The following is an 18,155-nucleotide window of genomic DNA, read 5'->3' on the forward strand; positions in this document are numbered from 1 at the left end:
GGGGGAGGACTGTGGTGGTGGTGGGATGAAGGGTGGGGGTGCAGTATGGCCGCTAGCCTCTTTCTTGTTGATCCTCAGGAGACCATCTGCGCTGGGGGCATTGATTAGAGTGTGTCTGGTGGGATTACATCTTTGCTGTTGCCATGCCAACTAATCAGCTGATTTTTTTTCCCCTCTCTCTGTCTGTCTCTCCATTTCTCTCTCTCTCCTCTCTTTGCCTGGTTGTCACAGCAACGAAATACGGGAGAAGCGCAAGGGCCCCGGCAAGCGCTGAATTCAGCTAAAGGGGCGAAAAAATGTTTTTCCCCTCTCTCTCTCTCTCTCTCTCTCTCTCTCTCTCTCTCTCTCTCCCTCGCTTTCTCTCTCTCTCTCTATCTCTCTCTCTTTCTCCCTCGCTCGCTCGCTCGCTCTCTCTCTCTCTCTCTCTCCTCCTAATTGGCAACTCTCTCTGACCTGAAGTTCTTTTGTCTCTGGTGTAAACACACCCCTCTCCAGATTACATTTATTTTCACATTTTAGAAATAGCTGGATGGTTTAGAGGCCCAAGGACAGATGCTCTGAATGAAGGAAGCGAGCAGAGTAAATATTGGGAGCATAATAGCTCGCTCGATGCTACAAAGTCCTTGAACGAATTCCAAAAACGAGACAAAACACTTCCAGCGTTTTTTATCAAAATCATGCCTGGCCAATAAACACTGATTTCTTTTTTGTCAGTGTCCAAATCAGTTGACGGTTGCCTGCCTGCCAGCCGGGTACAGATTACCGAAAGAGTTATCAGAGAAATGTAAAGTAACCCTAACAATGTGATCTTTGTCCAGGTTTGTACAGAGGGTCGTTTGATACTGGAGTTTGCCTTTGATGATCTGATGAGGATCAAGACGTGGCACTTTACCATCCGGCAGTACCGAGAGCTCATCCCCCGCAGTATCCTGGCCATGCACGTGAGTGTGACATCATTAACACGCGACCAAAAGCCAACATCTGCCCATGTTAGGTGTCACTTTTTGAATACTAACGAGGGTCTCTGCACCCTGCTAAGACAGTTTTTAGAAGCTATTCATGAGCATATGAAATTTAAACGCCAACAAAGCAGTTTGGAGGGATTTTTGCAAACCAATTTATTTGCAGACATCAAAGGCCACCGAGGATAAAAAAGGGCCCTTGTCTGAAAAAGGAGAGAGGAAAAAAAAAAAACAAGGTCGAATGAATAATCTGCTTAATTCCACTAAGTGTAACACACATTTAGTCACTGGAGCTGTGGAGTGTAGTTGGAGCGAGCAGAAGGTCTTCTGTTTTCAAATGAATATGAACTGAAACTGTACAATGCAGCACTGCTGTTGGGGGGGGGACGGACGACGACGCTGTACTTCATAAACAATCGAAGCCATATTACACTTATATTCACTCTGGCCCTAACGCTATACAATGGTGCTTTATATGTATAAGAGGCCAAGGGTTGCAAAACTCTCTTTCTCTCTGCACAACTTTATGTACAAGCAATGGCAGCTTTACATGTTAGTCTCACGTATGAATAAGCGCCCAGGTCACTTTTATGCGAAATCTTACAAGGTAATGTTGACATAACACTTCACATGGCACAAAGCTGATCTGAATACAGTTATGGTAATGTAAGGAGTACAGCCGCAAGGTTAAATACACAAAGAGAAAGTAAAGGTCGCTGTAATCATTTTCCCAAGTATCGTCTTCTCTGCTTAAAAAGAAAATAAAATCAGTTTAATAAACTACGAACCACTTTGAATGAGTGGACTTTTGTTTTGAGGGTGATTCTTCTCATGTCAGATAAGTCAGATAATTATATTTTCCTGGTTTGTGCAAGTTGAAAGAAAATCTCATAGTAATTAGACCAGCTGTCTCCCTACTTAGGATTTCTACTTTGAACTGAAGATCCTGCAAAAGCATTTGTGATCAGATAATAAATTTGAAGTCTTCTAATTTTGCACATGCGCACTAGTGGACGTCATAACAGACAATGTCATGTTCTACCACATAAATATGTTATTTAATGAGAAAAGGGCCAGTGTGCATTCTGCCCAAAATTTACTTTAAAATCTATCAGTTAAGCATCCTCTGAGAGAACGGAGGAATCTTTTTCTTAAAATCATTCGTTTTATTCAGATTCCTGCTGTTCCTACACAATTAAAATGATTGCACAAGTGCGTGGCTCTTTCCATAATTCTCCTGTCGTGTTTGGAAAGAAAAGTTTTGTGTCACCTGTCTGACAAAATATGACAAACGCCACCGCAGACAGATGAAGTCAAACATGTTAAATATTCTGTCTCGAAAGATACGAAAATTACAATAGAGCGAGTAATTTACAACGTTCTTACATAGGTTTTCCTTTTTTTCAGTAGTGGTACCTAATACAGTTGCTATACATGCAGTTCTTCCCCTTTGCTTGATTAGTAAAATAGGATTCATTCTTTGAACATTTTCTATTTACCCCCATGGACCTAAAGGTGTGTGTAAGAGGCAGTGTGTATAGCCAGCCTCGTTTTTTTTTTTTTTTTTTTGGCCAAATCTTCATATGAATTTCACTCACCAATAAATTGGCCCCTCAGGGTATTCACTCTAATTCCTGGAGAGTGGGATATTGTGGGGTATTGTGGGTCCTGGCCAGATCTTCAGTGATTTGTGTGTGAGCGTTAGTTCGCTCTTTTGATCGCTGCCTGGACTAATGAAAGCGGATACAGACACATGGGAGTCAGAATAGGAAAGTTGAAACTGCGGAGTCTAGTACAGATGTGGAAGGCCCACTTTTTGAAGTGAGCTGAACTACTGCTGCCTTTTTTTTTTTTTTAACCGTCCCTCGTGAAGAATTATTTGGAAGAGAGATGATATGTGTTCTTGATAAATACACTTTTCGGAGGTTGATAAAGAATGAGCCTGCAATTAATGTTATCTATTACTGACTGACTCATCAAATTAAACAAATATCAAAATATTTATTTTGTCGAGATACAGGACTGAAAATAGGTTCCTCGATAATGTGGCGTAAAAACTTTATTTTTAAAAGAAAAAGCAGCTTTTAAATCAGTATTAAATTAAGTGGTGTGAATCTAAAACTTTTGCATGTCGTGGATACAAATAAGAAGTGCAATAAATAAAGCGCTGGAGGAACAGGCTTGATTTTTCCTCACGTCCATGAAAGCACCTGTGAATTAGGTAGTTTGCTGTAACGTCTCAAATGAAGACTGATAATCAAATAATGGTCGGCACTCACACAACAGCTGTGCCACATTTTTTTCTTCACATCTCCCCGTCATGTGCAGTTCAAAGAGAATTCCAGCCTCGTAACAGACCAAATTTCAAATGTCAGTTTAGCACCTCTGTCGATATGAGCAAAATCATCACCAGTTCCTGCAGCGCCCACTAGATGCTTACCTCCAGTTTTGCACTCTTATTTTTAGTCATATGTTTTTCTCAATAATGGCTTTAGGACTTACATCACGGAGAGCACGCGTTTGCTTGATTGACAGGCGTGTCAGCTCGTCACTCAGGACTTGTTCCTCTAACACGCCAGCCAGCAGTAAAACATCACCGTCGGTCCCTTTAGTGACCCGCTGCTGATATCACGTTTGTTTCGAGTTTAGCTTCAGCTTTAATATTCTCAAAAGCAGAGGTGGAGGTCTCCTGATCCTTTACTTAAGGAAAAGTAACAATAAATTACTGAAGACAAGCACTACTTTCATAATCATACTGAAGTTAAAGGACAGACACAGTTCAGAAATATGCACTTTTAGTACTAGACGTCCATCCATTATCTATACAACACTTTACCCTGTTGAGAGTTGCTAAAAAACTTTAAACTTGAAAAAAAATAGTCACATAACTGATGTTCTGACTTTATACCAATGCAAAAATGTGAATGTATTTGTTCTGAGTTGGTAGAAACACACACCTAGGAATAATGCAGCAGCAATGCACAATAATGGCCGTTCAATACATCAATAGCAGCAGTGATACATCCACTCATCTACACGTAGATACTATATGCGCCGCACGGTGTTTACACTACTTTAATTAGGTGTAAATCGTAGAGAGTGCTGAAATATCTTCTGTAACTGAACTGAGCAGCTGTGGTGGAAGAAATATTCAGATGCTTTAGTTGAGTAGCAATGCAACAATCAAGAACTCTCCATTACACATTGCATAACAAGTAAAAAATTCTCACTCGAGGAAAACCAAGAAAATGAACTCCAAGTGTTTGTTTATTCTAAAAAGTTTTCCCTGTGGTTGTCACACAGTATAGACCATCCAGCGGCTCACTGGGCTTCTCTGAGAAGTCGGAAATTATTCAAGCATAACATTCAACCACTAAAACTATTTTTTCTGTTCAGGAATGTAACTAAATAACTGTAATTTGACGTCTTAATCAAGAAATAATAACATGCTTGACTATGGTTTGCATTTTTTTTTGTGAAACAGTAAATTTGAAAACTCATGGATAACAATAGTAATTATATTTTAGCATTAAAAATATCATTTTGGTCAAAGAGCTTCTACAAACTGATGTATTAACCATTACAGAAACATAAAACATGATTTTGGTAATTACCAATGCTGATAGTTTAGGGAAGCTGTGGCATTAACCTTGCATTGGATTGTGGTCTAATAAAGATGCTAAGCACTGATGCATTTATATGGAAGCAGCACTCACTGTTGTGGTTGGTCAAAGCTGACCTAATTCTGAGTATATGATTGTGTGATTTAACAGTGTGTGATATTTTACAAGCTCAATATTTGTCTTAATCTGCACCGTACCTCTGGACTGCAGCTGTCAAACGAGTGTAGTGCATTTCAATGTGCATAATTTCCCTCATAAATTCCTACTTCAAATACTGTAAAAGAAGTAGCTTTAAGTTAAGTACATGAGTGGATTATGTTGCACCACCGCTGAGCAGCATCCTGGCTTTTCCCGGTTCAAGTTTGATGCATGTACTGTAAATGCCCGCTGACACTGTCTTCATTGTTTGAACTTTAATATTTGAACCGCTGCTGCTCATCTTAAACTCAGGGTATGTTCCTCTACAGTTTGTACTCTGTTGTTTGTCTGGCCTCTTGAACCGGGTGTCTCTGTCCTCCCTGCACCATATGTTGCAAAGTATTTACTACACAAATTCTTGACACACCACTGTGCCAGCGCTGCCAAATGTGTATGAAGTACGCTCGGCCTAATTCTGCTTGATGACTTCAGATTGTGATCCGTCGGTTGCCAATAATGCACACTAGTTCAATTCTCCCGTCACTCATGTCGGTCTGCTGACGGTACAAAAGGACTCCCTCGCTTCCCTCTTGACTTTCTCCACACAAAGATGTGACTGGAGATAGAATTATGCATTTTTCATGAGGCAGTGAATGCAAGTGTGCTCACTGCTTCTGCTCAGTCTGGGCTATGTTTTGCTCTGTCAATACCTACAGCTTTTTATGATTTGAATGCTTATTCGCGGAGCGGCAAACAAGCTTAGTGAATAATCATGTGTCTTCAGATGCCTTCCTGTAATTGCTATCTTGGCTTTTTTTTTTTTTTTTTTTTTGTTCTGTTCTCGTTTAAGATTTATTCTGCACTCCTACACATACTGTATAATCACTGAGTTGCAATTCAGATTTTTTGAATTGATTTGGATGCTGGTCAGTTCTTGACCACTTCGCTCTGAACTTCACGGTTTAGCTTCACGATGAGCTAGAAGACAATGCATGAAATGTAATCCGCAGATTTTTAGCTATAGTTTTCAATAACTTGTAATTACTTATTTTATTTTCTCTGCAGTCCAGATTGTATATGCGTGCACTCAGCAGCAGCTTCAAATCCAGTTAAAATTAAAAAACCAAAATTTCCAGAAAGACCAACTTTAATTGTTTCAAATGAATCAGGCACTACAGTGCATACACTCGCAGCTAGCCCAGTTATTTATGTGCGCTGTGATTTTCTTTCCTTTTTCACACTGTGTCACAGTATGAGCTCCAGCATCACTGTCAACACCTTATGTCCTTATGCAGTCAGGCTTTGAAAGTAATGGACAGAAAACGTGTCCAGTGGCATCACTGTCATATCCAGACAAGATATAGTCTATTGAGCTTAGAGAGCTTTGTTCATTTTTGTTTTTCTCAATGTAGTCTTAAAACATATCAACAGTTTAGCCCCAGAACCTCTTTCCATACATATATAAGGTCAAAGCAAATTAGAGCCATAGTCACTTTTAACTAATTGTAATTGATTTATTTGTGGGGGGGTTTTGTCTCTTACGCATCACAGTATATTTTTTTTAAATCAGTATTTCCTTGTACTTTAATGGCTGTAGTGTATTGTAGTTGTATGAGAGGGAAAGCTGTGTATTTTATTTGTACTGTGTATGTAAAATTCCAGCGATAAACACAAATTAAAAATGTGCAACAGCTACGAACTCTGTGCAGCACATCAGTTTCATTCTCTGCATTGGAACTACGATCAAACAAAGCAAAACATAAAAGAAATAAGTGTAAGAACAAAGTAATATTGATTAATTAACCTACAAATTGACAAGAATGTAAAATTAAAGTCAAAAATACTTCTGTTCACGTTCACTGTAGCAACAATGTTAAGGAGCTGCATTTATGACTCGGGGCTGTGAAAGTGTCTATTGCGCATTGCCAATGAATGCCAATTAGCCTAATTGGTTGTAGATAATTAGTTTTGTGGTATTCAGCTGAACGCAAACACAAAAATATAGAAATGTTGCCTGCATTTGTATGTATGAATATGTATATCCCTTTTTTCTTTATTTTCATTTCTCTGCTGCTGACTTCAGGCACAAGACCCTCAGGTGCTGGAACAACTGTCCAAAAACATCACTCGCATGGGCTTGACCAACTTCACCCTCAACTACCTCAGGGTAAGCCCTCCGCATGTGTGTATGAATCTGTGTGTGTGTGTGTGTGTGTGTGTCTGACAATGTCTATGACTGTCATTCTGCCTTTGTTTTTGTTCTTATCTCCTCACACTAGATGCACACCGAGGAACAATTCCTGTCCATTTTAAAGCACAGTAATTGATGTTGCGTATAGTTTCTAACTAACTTGTATGTCTACACAGCATAAAGTTGTTTGTATTGTGTAGAATATTCCTGCTTTATCATATTTAATGTGGTCCTTGGCAATTTTTGCATAACATGCTGTGAAATAAATGTTATGTTTTATTCAGATTTTTGCATTCGCAGGTGTACAGGAGTTTTCGAATGTCTAAGTTTGACTTGAGTTTCATTTCCAGGCATTGTTTTCTACTTTCTCATACTCGGTTATAATGTGAGTGCAAATGTAGCTATTTTTCTCTTTTACTGGAATAGAAAGCTTATGCTGTTATTTATGTGCTGAACACGTTTTGTGACTCTTGGGCGTTTGAAACTTGAGTGTATAATTTCAAAAGTGTATGGCATCAAAACAAAAAAATAAGTACCTATTTCTTCTTTACTCTGTGCATATACATATTTTTCTACCTGACCGCAGCAATATAATTTACGGAAATAGGAAGTATAAGCCGGCTGAATACATTAGTGATTATTTCACAGGGTTCTGTTTGTGTTTTTCGCCGCCACAGTTGACTGACAGCTACGATTTCCAAATGGGAGAACAAGAGCGAGCGGGAGAGAGACGGGGAGAGGGAAGAATTAATTGGATACAGAAAATTAGCATAACATTAATGAACGCTCCCTGTTGAGACTCATAATTGTGAAATGGCGCGCGAATCAGGGAACGGCACCTCCACTGCTTATAATAACTGAGTGAAGAAAGACACACAGAGAAGGAGAGAGGGAGCAGGGTGGCTGTTTTTGTTTTTCTATAACAATGATTTTCTATACAGAAAGCAACTGTAATGCGGCTGAAGAAGAAAATACATAATTCAAGTATCTGTAATTACACAATAAAGGTTTAGCTTATGTTCATTCTTTATTTGAGCGATTCCGATGGTCATTGCTTTGCAAAGGAAACAATGATCGTGCCTTGTTCTCTGTTTGCAGACAACATGCATTTTATTGAAGAGGTTAAGCTGTTTGTGTCTTACCAATCCCAGCTTACCTCAGTGGTCCTGAAATATTTCACATAAATTCTTGTGTGTCTGCTAAATTATTCATCTTAACAAGGTATTTAGCATTGTTTTGAGGTTTCCTTTCTTTTCAGTAATAATGAAAACATCAGTTGATTGAATTTGCATTTGCCAGATTGCCTGTAAGGAACGTCAGGAAGTAAGAAAGAAAGGCTCAGTTACAGATTTAATGTTTCACAGTGGTTTTCAACCTTTTTTTGACTTGTGACCCTTAATACAAAGCTTCTGTTAAACTGTTCACAGTTCAACTGACAAGTGTGATTTCATAGATTCTCTTTTGAGATAGAAAGAGGTAAAAATTTCTAATATTTCACAAGAACAAAAAAAAAAAAAGGATGACAGAAAAGTCCAAAGCCAAATTTTCTTTCTTCCTACCCCCAGTAGTCATGTCACAATCCCTTTAGATCCATCTCGCGACCCCTTCTAGAGTTCCTGATCCTCAGGTTGGGAACCACTGCTGTGTGCTCACTGTTATTCAACATGTCATAAACTTTGCAAATTATATTTTCCCCCCACTGTTATCTGAGGGTGTCAAGGTAAAATACACCCTTTCCTCACATTAAACTGGCAATAATGTATCTCTGAAAAAAAAACCTTTCCCAGCGTTTATCAGTTCTTCCAAGAGAGACTGACGGTTTCCTGACTAAGGGGTTACAACCGGCCTTTCTCTCCCTTTCACAAACACACACGCTCTCTCACTCTCTTTTTTTTTTTTTTTTCATTTGGAGTATTTAAGCCTTTCCATGTATTGGAGCTGCCGGCTTCCTACTATTCAGCCTGAAAATAGCCCTTGTTTTCAGGCTGAGAGCCAGGGCTTGTTGGCTGAGCTGGGGAGGGATATTACTGTGTCAGGAGGGAACTATCAGAGGAGAACACGGGATTAGTCTGCTACAGGGATGTTCACTTTACCTCGAGCGGCATGGCATCAAAACACTGACGTCCTAACACAGGGAAAAGCAACAGACATCGCTATGTTTATGTAGGGTAATTTGGCGTAAGCAGCTGAGTCTACAGTTGTTACAATGACTAGTTTAAAACCCCTGACTGGTGAACATCTCTGGTTGGAATACCCCTAATGCTAAAACGTTTCCGCAAGGACTCCTTGTGCTGTCAGGCCATTTGTATAAAAGTCCCAAAGGCTGTTGTACATGTAGTGGTGGATAACAGATACTGGACATGAGCCACATCTCCTCAAAAGTTTTTCTTTAATTGTTTTCACATGCATCTCCAAGTGACTGTATAGTACGACTGGAGGTAGGATGAGCATGTTGATTAGAATTTGACATCAGAAAAGTAGGAGTGGTGGGATGCTGAAGGTCAGATGAGATCATTTGAGCATGCAGTGAATGATTAACAGTCTCCTTTCTTTCAGTAATGACTGTCAGAGCGCCCTTGAGCAACCTAGTAAACCCACGCCTACTTTCACTGCAGCAGTTCTGACCTTATATTGCACTCTGATTGGGAGACAGTAACAGCAACTTTGTGGACTTCTTGCCTAGTTAGCCTTATAAGAAGCTACAGTGGCCCACATCACCCACTACAGTTTGAGTACATTTACAGTTTATATGTTTTCGCTTGTTTTTCTGTGTCGAATTGGTGGACGGATCTCTGAAAAACATGCATCGACATTAAAATGCAGCAGATGTCCAGTAACAAAATATGTTTACGTTGAAGTGACAAAACCACCTAGCAGCCATAGGAAGTACAACCAGAGGAAGCAGCCGAGACAATATGTTGGATTTACACAGGGTGCCGCTGTTTGTATTTTGCCCAAATCACCCAAATTACCCAGAGCCAGAAAATAAAAACAGAGAGAATTGTCAGATTATGCAATGGTCCACGAACTGTTCACCTGTGCCATGCGTTAGTTGGTAAACTTAGGATTTGAAGCCCAGCGATCAAGTCGGATGCTTCCTTACAGTCTCCTCCCAATGATACTTTGCAACTACTTCCCATTTTGCGATTAGACATAAACTTAAGATGTTTAAAGCTTGTTGAACAAACAATCATGTTGCTGCTCTTCTGGTGATGACTGTCAAGACTGTAGCTTTCTTACAGATGTTATGTTTTGAGTTTTTAAGTTGAATGTAGAGAAAACGCCGACTGGAGAAGAGGAAGCAAAAAGCTGATGTGCATTTTAACCACCAGGCCACGTGCATGTACTTTCTTTATAGTTGAGTCTGAGTTTGCTCAAAAAAACATTGTTATTTTTATTGTTACAAAACAGGACATTACTGAAAATTTCATGGTCAAATTTTCCACCACAGGGAAAAGTCAGGCAGAAAAACAGAACAGTTTTATCCAGTTAGAGGATATGAACCGGGCAGGCTGCCTGGAGTTTGATCCCAGCATTGCCCTGTGATTGGTTTTATGTGGACAGGCCTATAACTGGCCAATGACTCCCCTCCAGCTCCACCAACAGGCATCTGGATGGTTACTGCTGCCGAAGAAGGCGGGCTAACCAGCTCGTAATGTTATCCAGATGTTATCTGGATAAGCTAATCCTGATGTATTTAAGATGACAGGCTGACCCCTGGTTCCTCTCACTGCAGATCACCAGAGATTTACAGTTTTCTTCAGACTGAATATTGTACTTAAGGCCTTTAAGAGGAGAATATTGTTGGAGCGCAGTGTGGGAACATGGGACTGTTCTGTGTGTTAGCTGTGTCCAAACAGAGAATAACCAAAGAAATGTGTGCAGCCAAGTATGTGTGCATGAATATGTACACATTTTGTTGTGGGTTGTAAACAGCTCAACAAAGGCTGCTCATATTAAAATACATCATCCTGCCCGTCTTTCTGTCTCTGTCTGTCCTCTTGTACTTCTCTCTGAAGCATTTTTGTGACAATAAATCTGTTTTTTAAAGGTGTTTTATTAATGGTGTCTGTAAAAACTAGATTTACTGCCTAATTAATCACTCAAAGTCAGTCTGCGCCTGATTAATTGAGCAAAAAACTTAGCATTTTTATAGATGTTGTTTTGCATTACCTTGATAAGAGGAACAGCAGCGGCGTTCTCTCATCAGTTAATCCGCTTTAACTGAACATGTGGTTTGTCCTGTTTTGTCCGCAGTTGTGCGTCATCCTGGAGCCCATGCAGGAGCTCATGTCAAGGCACAAGACTTACAACCTCAGCCCCCGGGACTGTCTCAAGACATGCCTATTCCAAAAATGGCAGAGAATGGTAGCCCCACCAGGTAACTACACACTTGCTAGTGAAGCACACATCTGGATCAAATCTGGAAGTCTATGAGAGCTGTTTCTTGTATCACATTTAGCAAACAACTTCAGATAAATCCTCAGTTTAAATAATAAAATTTAGTTAAAAATTAAGCGTTTATGTCCCAAACAATATTAAATACATTTTGGTCAAGTGACTACGGACATATTTAAATTTTCTAAAGTGCTACGAATCCAATAGCAAGAGTTAATCATGCCTTCTACTGAGCTTTTAAGTTTCTTCTTTTCCTTTTAAACATCTTTTAATTCCATCCCATCACTCACTGTGTGGGAACATGAATATTTTCACTCAGAATGTGTTTTCATTGCATCATTTATGCTCGCAAATTTGCCATTATATGTCTTAATCCCTTAAATATGTTTTGCCTGTCAGGTATGTGAAATTAATCAGAATTCAGGGTTGCCTCTTGAATCTCAACCTTGCCAATCTTAACGGGCCTCTCAGCTTTCCATGATTGATGTTTGTGGGTTGGTTTCTGAAAAGTACCAGGCTTAAATCGGCTGTGTGGTCTTAAGCTGGAGAGAAAGAGTAAGCCGAGTTTTTTTGGACACATCGGAGTGGCTGCAAATTACAGCAATGCTTAGCGAGGCGTGACGAGATGTCTTTAAAAACCAACACCAGTCAAAAAGCCTTTGACTCAGACCTGTGTAACTTTAATTAAGAGTGCCGGGTGTAATCAAACTAGTAGATCCAGCTCCCCGGCCAGCGGCTCCCCAGCGTCAACGACGTTCTTCAAAGAAAAGAAAAAATAAGGAAAGAAAAAACATAGAGAGCATTTTATGAATATAAAGTCTTTGGGAAAAAAGACTCCTGTATTGATGGTTAATAGTGTTCATGGAGTAAGACCACAGCTTGATATATAATCCTCAATGAGTAATGTAGTTTCATCATGTAGTGTATAGGAATACGTCTGATATATTTAATGCAAAGCTTGGCTTCATTGTGTTATTTGATTTGATATTGTGTATGTGGGAGTGCCGGTGTTGGACCACGTACTGTTAACATGAATATTAAGTACAGTAAATCTGATTCTTCCCTAAAGTCAGGGTTCCTCAGTGTGTTTTGCCATTTTTATTTTTTATTTTTTTAAAAAGGTAATTTCATGTCATCTGTCTAAATTTTGACATGACGGTTGCCTGATCTTTGCAGTTCAGCTGGAATTGGGGTTTTCCTTATTGGTGGCGTGTTGTTCCCCTTTTCCTGCAATTCTTCTCCAGCTTGGAAACTGGTTGGGATTTAGCCAGGAAGGAAGCCACAGGCACATTTATGCTCCGATAAGTCCTTTTGGTGGAAATGGAAGTGATTTTAGTGCGTCACCGGTTCAGCATCGGAGGAAACCAGTCGGATAACAGAAATGATTGTCTCTGACAATAGGCTCGCTTTTTTTTTGCACACACGTCTGTCAAAGTCAGGAATCAAAAGAGACGAGATACTGATAAAAATTCCCCTTATTGTTTTGATTTATAGTTTCAGTTTTGCTTGTATCATGAGTCGCTGGTTGTTATAACTGAATATGAAAGCATCTCCCTTGGTGTGATTAGTAAGAACCTCGAAAAATGTATTTCATTTTCAGACATCTGTTTGAAGATCACAGCAGGGTTTTCTTGTCTCTCTTGAGATTAAAAGGAATAATGTTTTCTAACAAATGTTGGCAGGATTTGGAAAATCTTGTATTCATAAATTATGCACTACATAAATTATTTTGTAAATACTAGAAACCCTAAGATCTCTATTTAACCTGTGTCAGTACCTTATATCTTTTTAATAATAATGACTGTACTTGTGATTTAATTGTACCTTCAGGAATCATGCGTAGCTCGTAAGTGGAAGAATGTCTTTCATCAAAGCCTAAGTTACCCAGTAGTGTTAAGTAGCCTTTGTAAAGCGTTGAATGTTCCATTATTTCCCTCACTTTTCTCTGTTGTTGTCTCTGGTCTCCTTCTGTCTTAAATTGTTTAAGAAACTATTTAACCACCTGATTAAAATAAAACTGATTTTGGCTCCGGTTTCAGCTGGACACCCACAGAACTTCAAAACGGAAATATTTCCCACAAATCACAAAAAAGGTATCTTCTCTCTTACAGTGTTAATTGCCTGTAGTCTTACAAGAAAGCAACATTCTTGTGCTTGCAGGAATGCACTGAAATACATTTTTGTGTGCAATTTTATCATGGATGCTCAACTGCATGTTGATAAAGCAGACCTCCTATCTGCAATAAGTAACAAATACAGGTTAGATACGGTATTTAATGCATGTAAAGACAGGCCTGTTGTAAAGACTTGGCTAAAACATAATGATTAAACATAACATACCCATGCTCAGCTAATCAAATCTATAGAAATTAAGCAAATGTGCTAGAGCGGATACAGTATAAAAGCAGATTCAGTAAGACAAACACAGATGTGCTTTCTGCTTCAGCAGAGCCGTTTTAATCTGGTTCATGCTGTTGAGGAACACCACAATCGGTGCTGCGCCGAAATCATTAACAAATTTACATTACGTTGAGCATCGGGGTCCATTGTTGAGCATTTATGCAAATGAAACAGGGGTTCTTTCTTACTAGTGCATGTCTTGGGAGATGTTAACGCTCGTGTGGTTTCACCTCTGAAGAAAACAAAGCATGGATCATTGTAGAATAGTGGTTCTTATCTGTGTAACATGTCTTTGTGTGTGTGTGTATGTGTGTGTGTGTGTGCGTGTGCGTGTGTGTGTGTGTGCGTGTCTTCTTACTGCATGCATGCATGTGTACAGGCGTTTTGAACAATTTTGTGCGCATGTCTTTGTGTCTCTACATGTGATTTTGCTTGTCAGAACACCGACTGTATGACCTCACACACACACACGTGCACACTGCGCACACCCCTACACCTTGTCTCCGTCTGTATGCATTATGTTCTTGGCATGGCCTCTGTTTCTCTTTGCTGGTCGCGCCAAAGCTGAGCCCGCCCGACAGACAACCACGAAGAGGAGGAAACGGAAGAACTCAGCCAGCAGCGCCAACAGCAGCGTGGGCACCACCGCCAGCAAAAAGCGCAGCCCCGCCACCAACTTCAGCCTCTCCAGTCAGGTACCTGTAAGCATCAGCTCCACTCGGTTTGCCTCCTCTTTTATTGTTTTCTATATCTACACATGCATGTTTTCAGGATTACAAACAGACATGGGAAATTCCTAATGGTATTGCAGCTATTAGGTCTAATTTATTTGCACAAATGGCAGAAGAAGAAAAAAAAACTCCAGGAGGAGAGAATAGAAAAGACACTCAAACCTGTGTAGTGAGACAAAGAAACCCCGAGGGACTTGTATGAAAACATCTCGCCCCAAAAGACAAAGAGAAAATACATCAAATATCATAAAGAGTGACACAAACGACATTAACAATCATCAAAGCAGAAAATAGTACAAGAACAGCTCGATTTATAAATAACAAGCAAAGAAGGTGAACAAAAGTGTTCCTCTGCTGCTTTGCTGCAGGTTGTATCACATGACTGGCTGTTGAAGCTCCCTCCTTAATTTCCTCCCAGTATTTCTCAGAATAAACTTCTCAGAATATGTATGTTTAAAAAGACCCAGTTGACCCTGTTGCTCAACCAAGTGGCCGTAGCCTGGAGGTTAAAAAAATAATAAATAAAAAAGGTTTGAATCTTAGGACCAAATGGGAAAATGTGGGTGGGGAAAGTGACACTCTGCCCTCTCGCAGCCACCACTCTTCAAATGCCCTTGAGCAAGGCACTGAACTCACAACTGCTCAGAGGACTGGTGGCGAACTGCACTTGTACTGGAATGTAAAGCAGAGCGCTGCTGTGAAAGAGCATCTCTGATATCTACAAATAAATCAAGTTAAAACTCCAGACTCTCCGTGTTCATTTAGTATCTCCCTCTACAACCATTTGATCAGTTCTTGTTCTTGTTTAAAACACTCTCGTTTAAAACCCTGAACTTGGCTTTTTGAAGCCCATACCAAAATCCACTTTGTGCATTAAAACATACTGTAGGATATTTAAGCCAACATACTATTTTTTACACTTAATCATTTTTGCATCATTTTAGGCAGAGAGGAGCTTAATAGTAAACTACAAAGTAACAGGGCAGGAGAAATACTTAAAGTTTAAGAAGTAGCTGTGAATTAAACTGGTATAAATAACACAGTGAAAACACAAGAAATATTTTAACCTTCAGTTTAACAAACTAAAATACATGAAAGTGCAGCCTAGAGCACATATATAGCATGTGTGACTGTGTACTGATATCTGTAGTAAGAGAGTTATAGCCAACAATGTTAGCGTGATAACATTTTGCTCAGGCTGGTCAAACTATTTATAGGTTGATGGATTTTTAAAAGCTCATGTAAATGTTTTTGTACTCAGCTGTCAGCATCTTCTAAAAAATGAAAATGCACATAAATTGGTATAATACTGTGTTATTCTGGTGGAAATATACAGTTATCCCTGCTTTATTTGTGCACATACCTAAACTATGTTTCATCTTGCAAGTGAAATATCGAAATGCATTGTTAATGTCATAATATATCTTGTATCACAGAATAAATGTGCAAATCGTCACCTTTACATTTGGAGTGCTATCACAGTTTAAGTGCTTTAAATGAGCAGTGAATAACTAGTATCTGAGTAAATGAGCTCATAAACAACAATGACAAATAATTAAATTCAGTTTCTAAGAAAAGCAACATGGCTAAGATTAAGTTTTAAAAATATCAGGCCTCGTGACTCTGATTATTATGTTTCTGGGTATAACTGTCTGATTTGGCTACGTCTCCATAAAAGGCCACTTGACACAGTTAGAGGTTAAACAGCCTCTTAAACAGCTGAGTATTACACCACATGCCTGGCACTCCCCTTGAGAATTCGATGCCGTTGTGCATGTGTTGTCTGCAGAGGCTGTACTTTTTCTTTTTCCTTCTCTCCATACACTGCTCATTATACACATACTGTATTATAGTTACACTACTGCATCCAATTTACTGTTGTGTGGTGCAGCGCTCCACTGTTTTAGAACACAGATCATTTTGGTGAGCTGGTACCAAATGTAAAAGGAATTTGTCGACGTTGAAGTGTCGCCAGTTGGCATTAATGTGCTTCTATCTTGTACACGGGACTAATTCTGTTTAATGGGAAATTTAAGGGTGCTAATGCCTTTCAATACAGTCGGTGCAGCATAGCATCCCGGGCTCCCGGAAATTATGTTTATATACTACTAATGTACTCCTAAAAAGAAGACATAATCTGTGCCTTGATGATCCTCCCTGGGAATGTTTTTTGTATTGTAAGAAGCGCTGCATGTATGGACTGCACTCAGACTGGTGGGTGTAGTGTGCAGGACACTGTGGAACGCCTGTGGTTAGGTTTAAAAGCACTTTGGTTACTGTTAGAAAAAGATTGTGGGTTTAGTTAAATTGTAATAAATTGAACATGCTGTGTTTGTAGCTTCAAATCACTTTTTAGTTGTTGTTTTTTTTAAATATTTGACCAAAATAACGATCTCTCTCCAACTTTAACTCAGTCTTTTGAGTTCCCATGAAAAAAGTTTTAGAACTTTATAAGTGGGTAATATATTTCAGGATTGGATATTGTCATAAAAGCCAGTGAAATGCACTGTCAGTACAAATGTTTTAGCAAATCGGCAACAACAAAGTCAATTCCAGGCTCGAGAGTTGAATACAGAGGCATTGTAGAACTTGTACAAACTCTGCATCCCATTTGGTTGAAGAACTTATGACTTGGTAAACCGCTTGCCTTGTTTCTCTTATATCAAATCGCGTGGGGATTGTTCATCTGCTGGTTTTCTTGTTTTTCTAATTGCACTTTTAAATAAGGAACACACTCCGGGTCACCTGCACGCGCATACTGTACTGACTCTCTATATTCTGTCCTGTGCTTAGCTGTCTCGTCATCTTTTCAGATTTGTTGCTGTCTTCTTTTACCTCCTTCCCTCCGTCTCACACATACATAATGCACATCTCTCACACACACACATATACACACAGCACGCGCAAATTGTTTTCTCTCTAGAAAGGCAGCGTGGCTCTGTGCCAGCTCTCATTATCACCGATATCTGTATACACCCTCCACCCCCAGCCCCTTCCTCCTTCACATGCACACTCTCTACTCCATCACTGCCCCCCCCCCCCTCCTCAACACACACACACCTCCCTCCTCCTCTTTACCACCACCTTCCCACCCACACAAACACACACACACACACACACATATGCACACAGCAGCCGTACCACTCATGTCGTGCATTCACACGCCTCTTAAAGACTGGCAGCGTGGCTGGTAACATGCTGGTTACATATGTTGCGCGCCTGCTGTCTTTGTCTGAGAAGTTGTTCGTTTGTGGCTGAACACAAGCCTACGTGAGCCCAATAACAATAAGGAGTGGACCCTCGCAAGGGGAAGGGGGGGTTACCAGCGGCTGGAGGAGAGGAGGTGTGTGTGGGGGGGGGTGTGAAGGTGGTGGTGGGGCGTCCATAGAATGAGCAACACTGACCTCTAGTGGTCAAAGTGCCGAACATGTGTTGCTTTTTTTTTATTTATTTTTTTTTCACCCAGCAGGCCTCCAGCAGCAATTCCCAGTTATTTCCCACTGTCGGAGTGTAGCATCGGCACAAAATATACTGTCGGGTGAACTCTTAACCAGCTGTCCATAAACTATATACAAGCAGCAGACCTGACACTAAAGACAATTTGAGAAATGCATTCACAAGGTTCTGCACAAAGGTAATAAGTTGCAGTCAAACAGCACACAAACAATATCTGTGCTCATGTGGCAGTCTGGTCTATATTTATTTCAGGTAA

General features: G+C 39.9%; 1 protein-coding gene across 4 annotated transcripts in view; it reads left to right on the forward strand.

The window, feature by feature from the left end:
* ldb2a (LIM domain binding 2a) overlaps positions 1–18,155 on the forward strand; it is a 98,217-nt gene that overhangs the window by 74,896 nt on the left and 5,166 nt on the right. The window contains exons 4-8 of one of the 4 annotated variants that reach the window (XM_008299678.1): positions 819–941; positions 6,807–6,890; positions 11,172–11,295; positions 13,352–13,405; positions 14,265–14,413. In XM_008299678.1, the coding sequence (XP_008297900.1) occupies positions 819–941; positions 6,807–6,890; positions 11,172–11,295; positions 13,352–13,405; positions 14,265–14,413 (534 nt within the window). The remainder of the gene's footprint in view (positions 1–818; positions 942–6,806; positions 6,891–11,171; positions 11,296–13,351; positions 13,406–14,264; positions 14,414–18,155) is intronic. The other 3 variants (XM_008299679.1, XM_008299680.1, XM_008299681.1) reach the window with 3 other exon arrangements.

This window comes from Stegastes partitus, unplaced genomic scaffold (genome assembly GCF_000690725.1).
Source record: "Stegastes partitus isolate 25-593 unplaced genomic scaffold, Stegastes_partitus-1.0.2 Scaffold1449, whole genome shotgun sequence".
Classification (NCBI taxonomy): Eukaryota; Metazoa; Chordata; class Actinopteri; family Pomacentridae; genus Stegastes; species Stegastes partitus.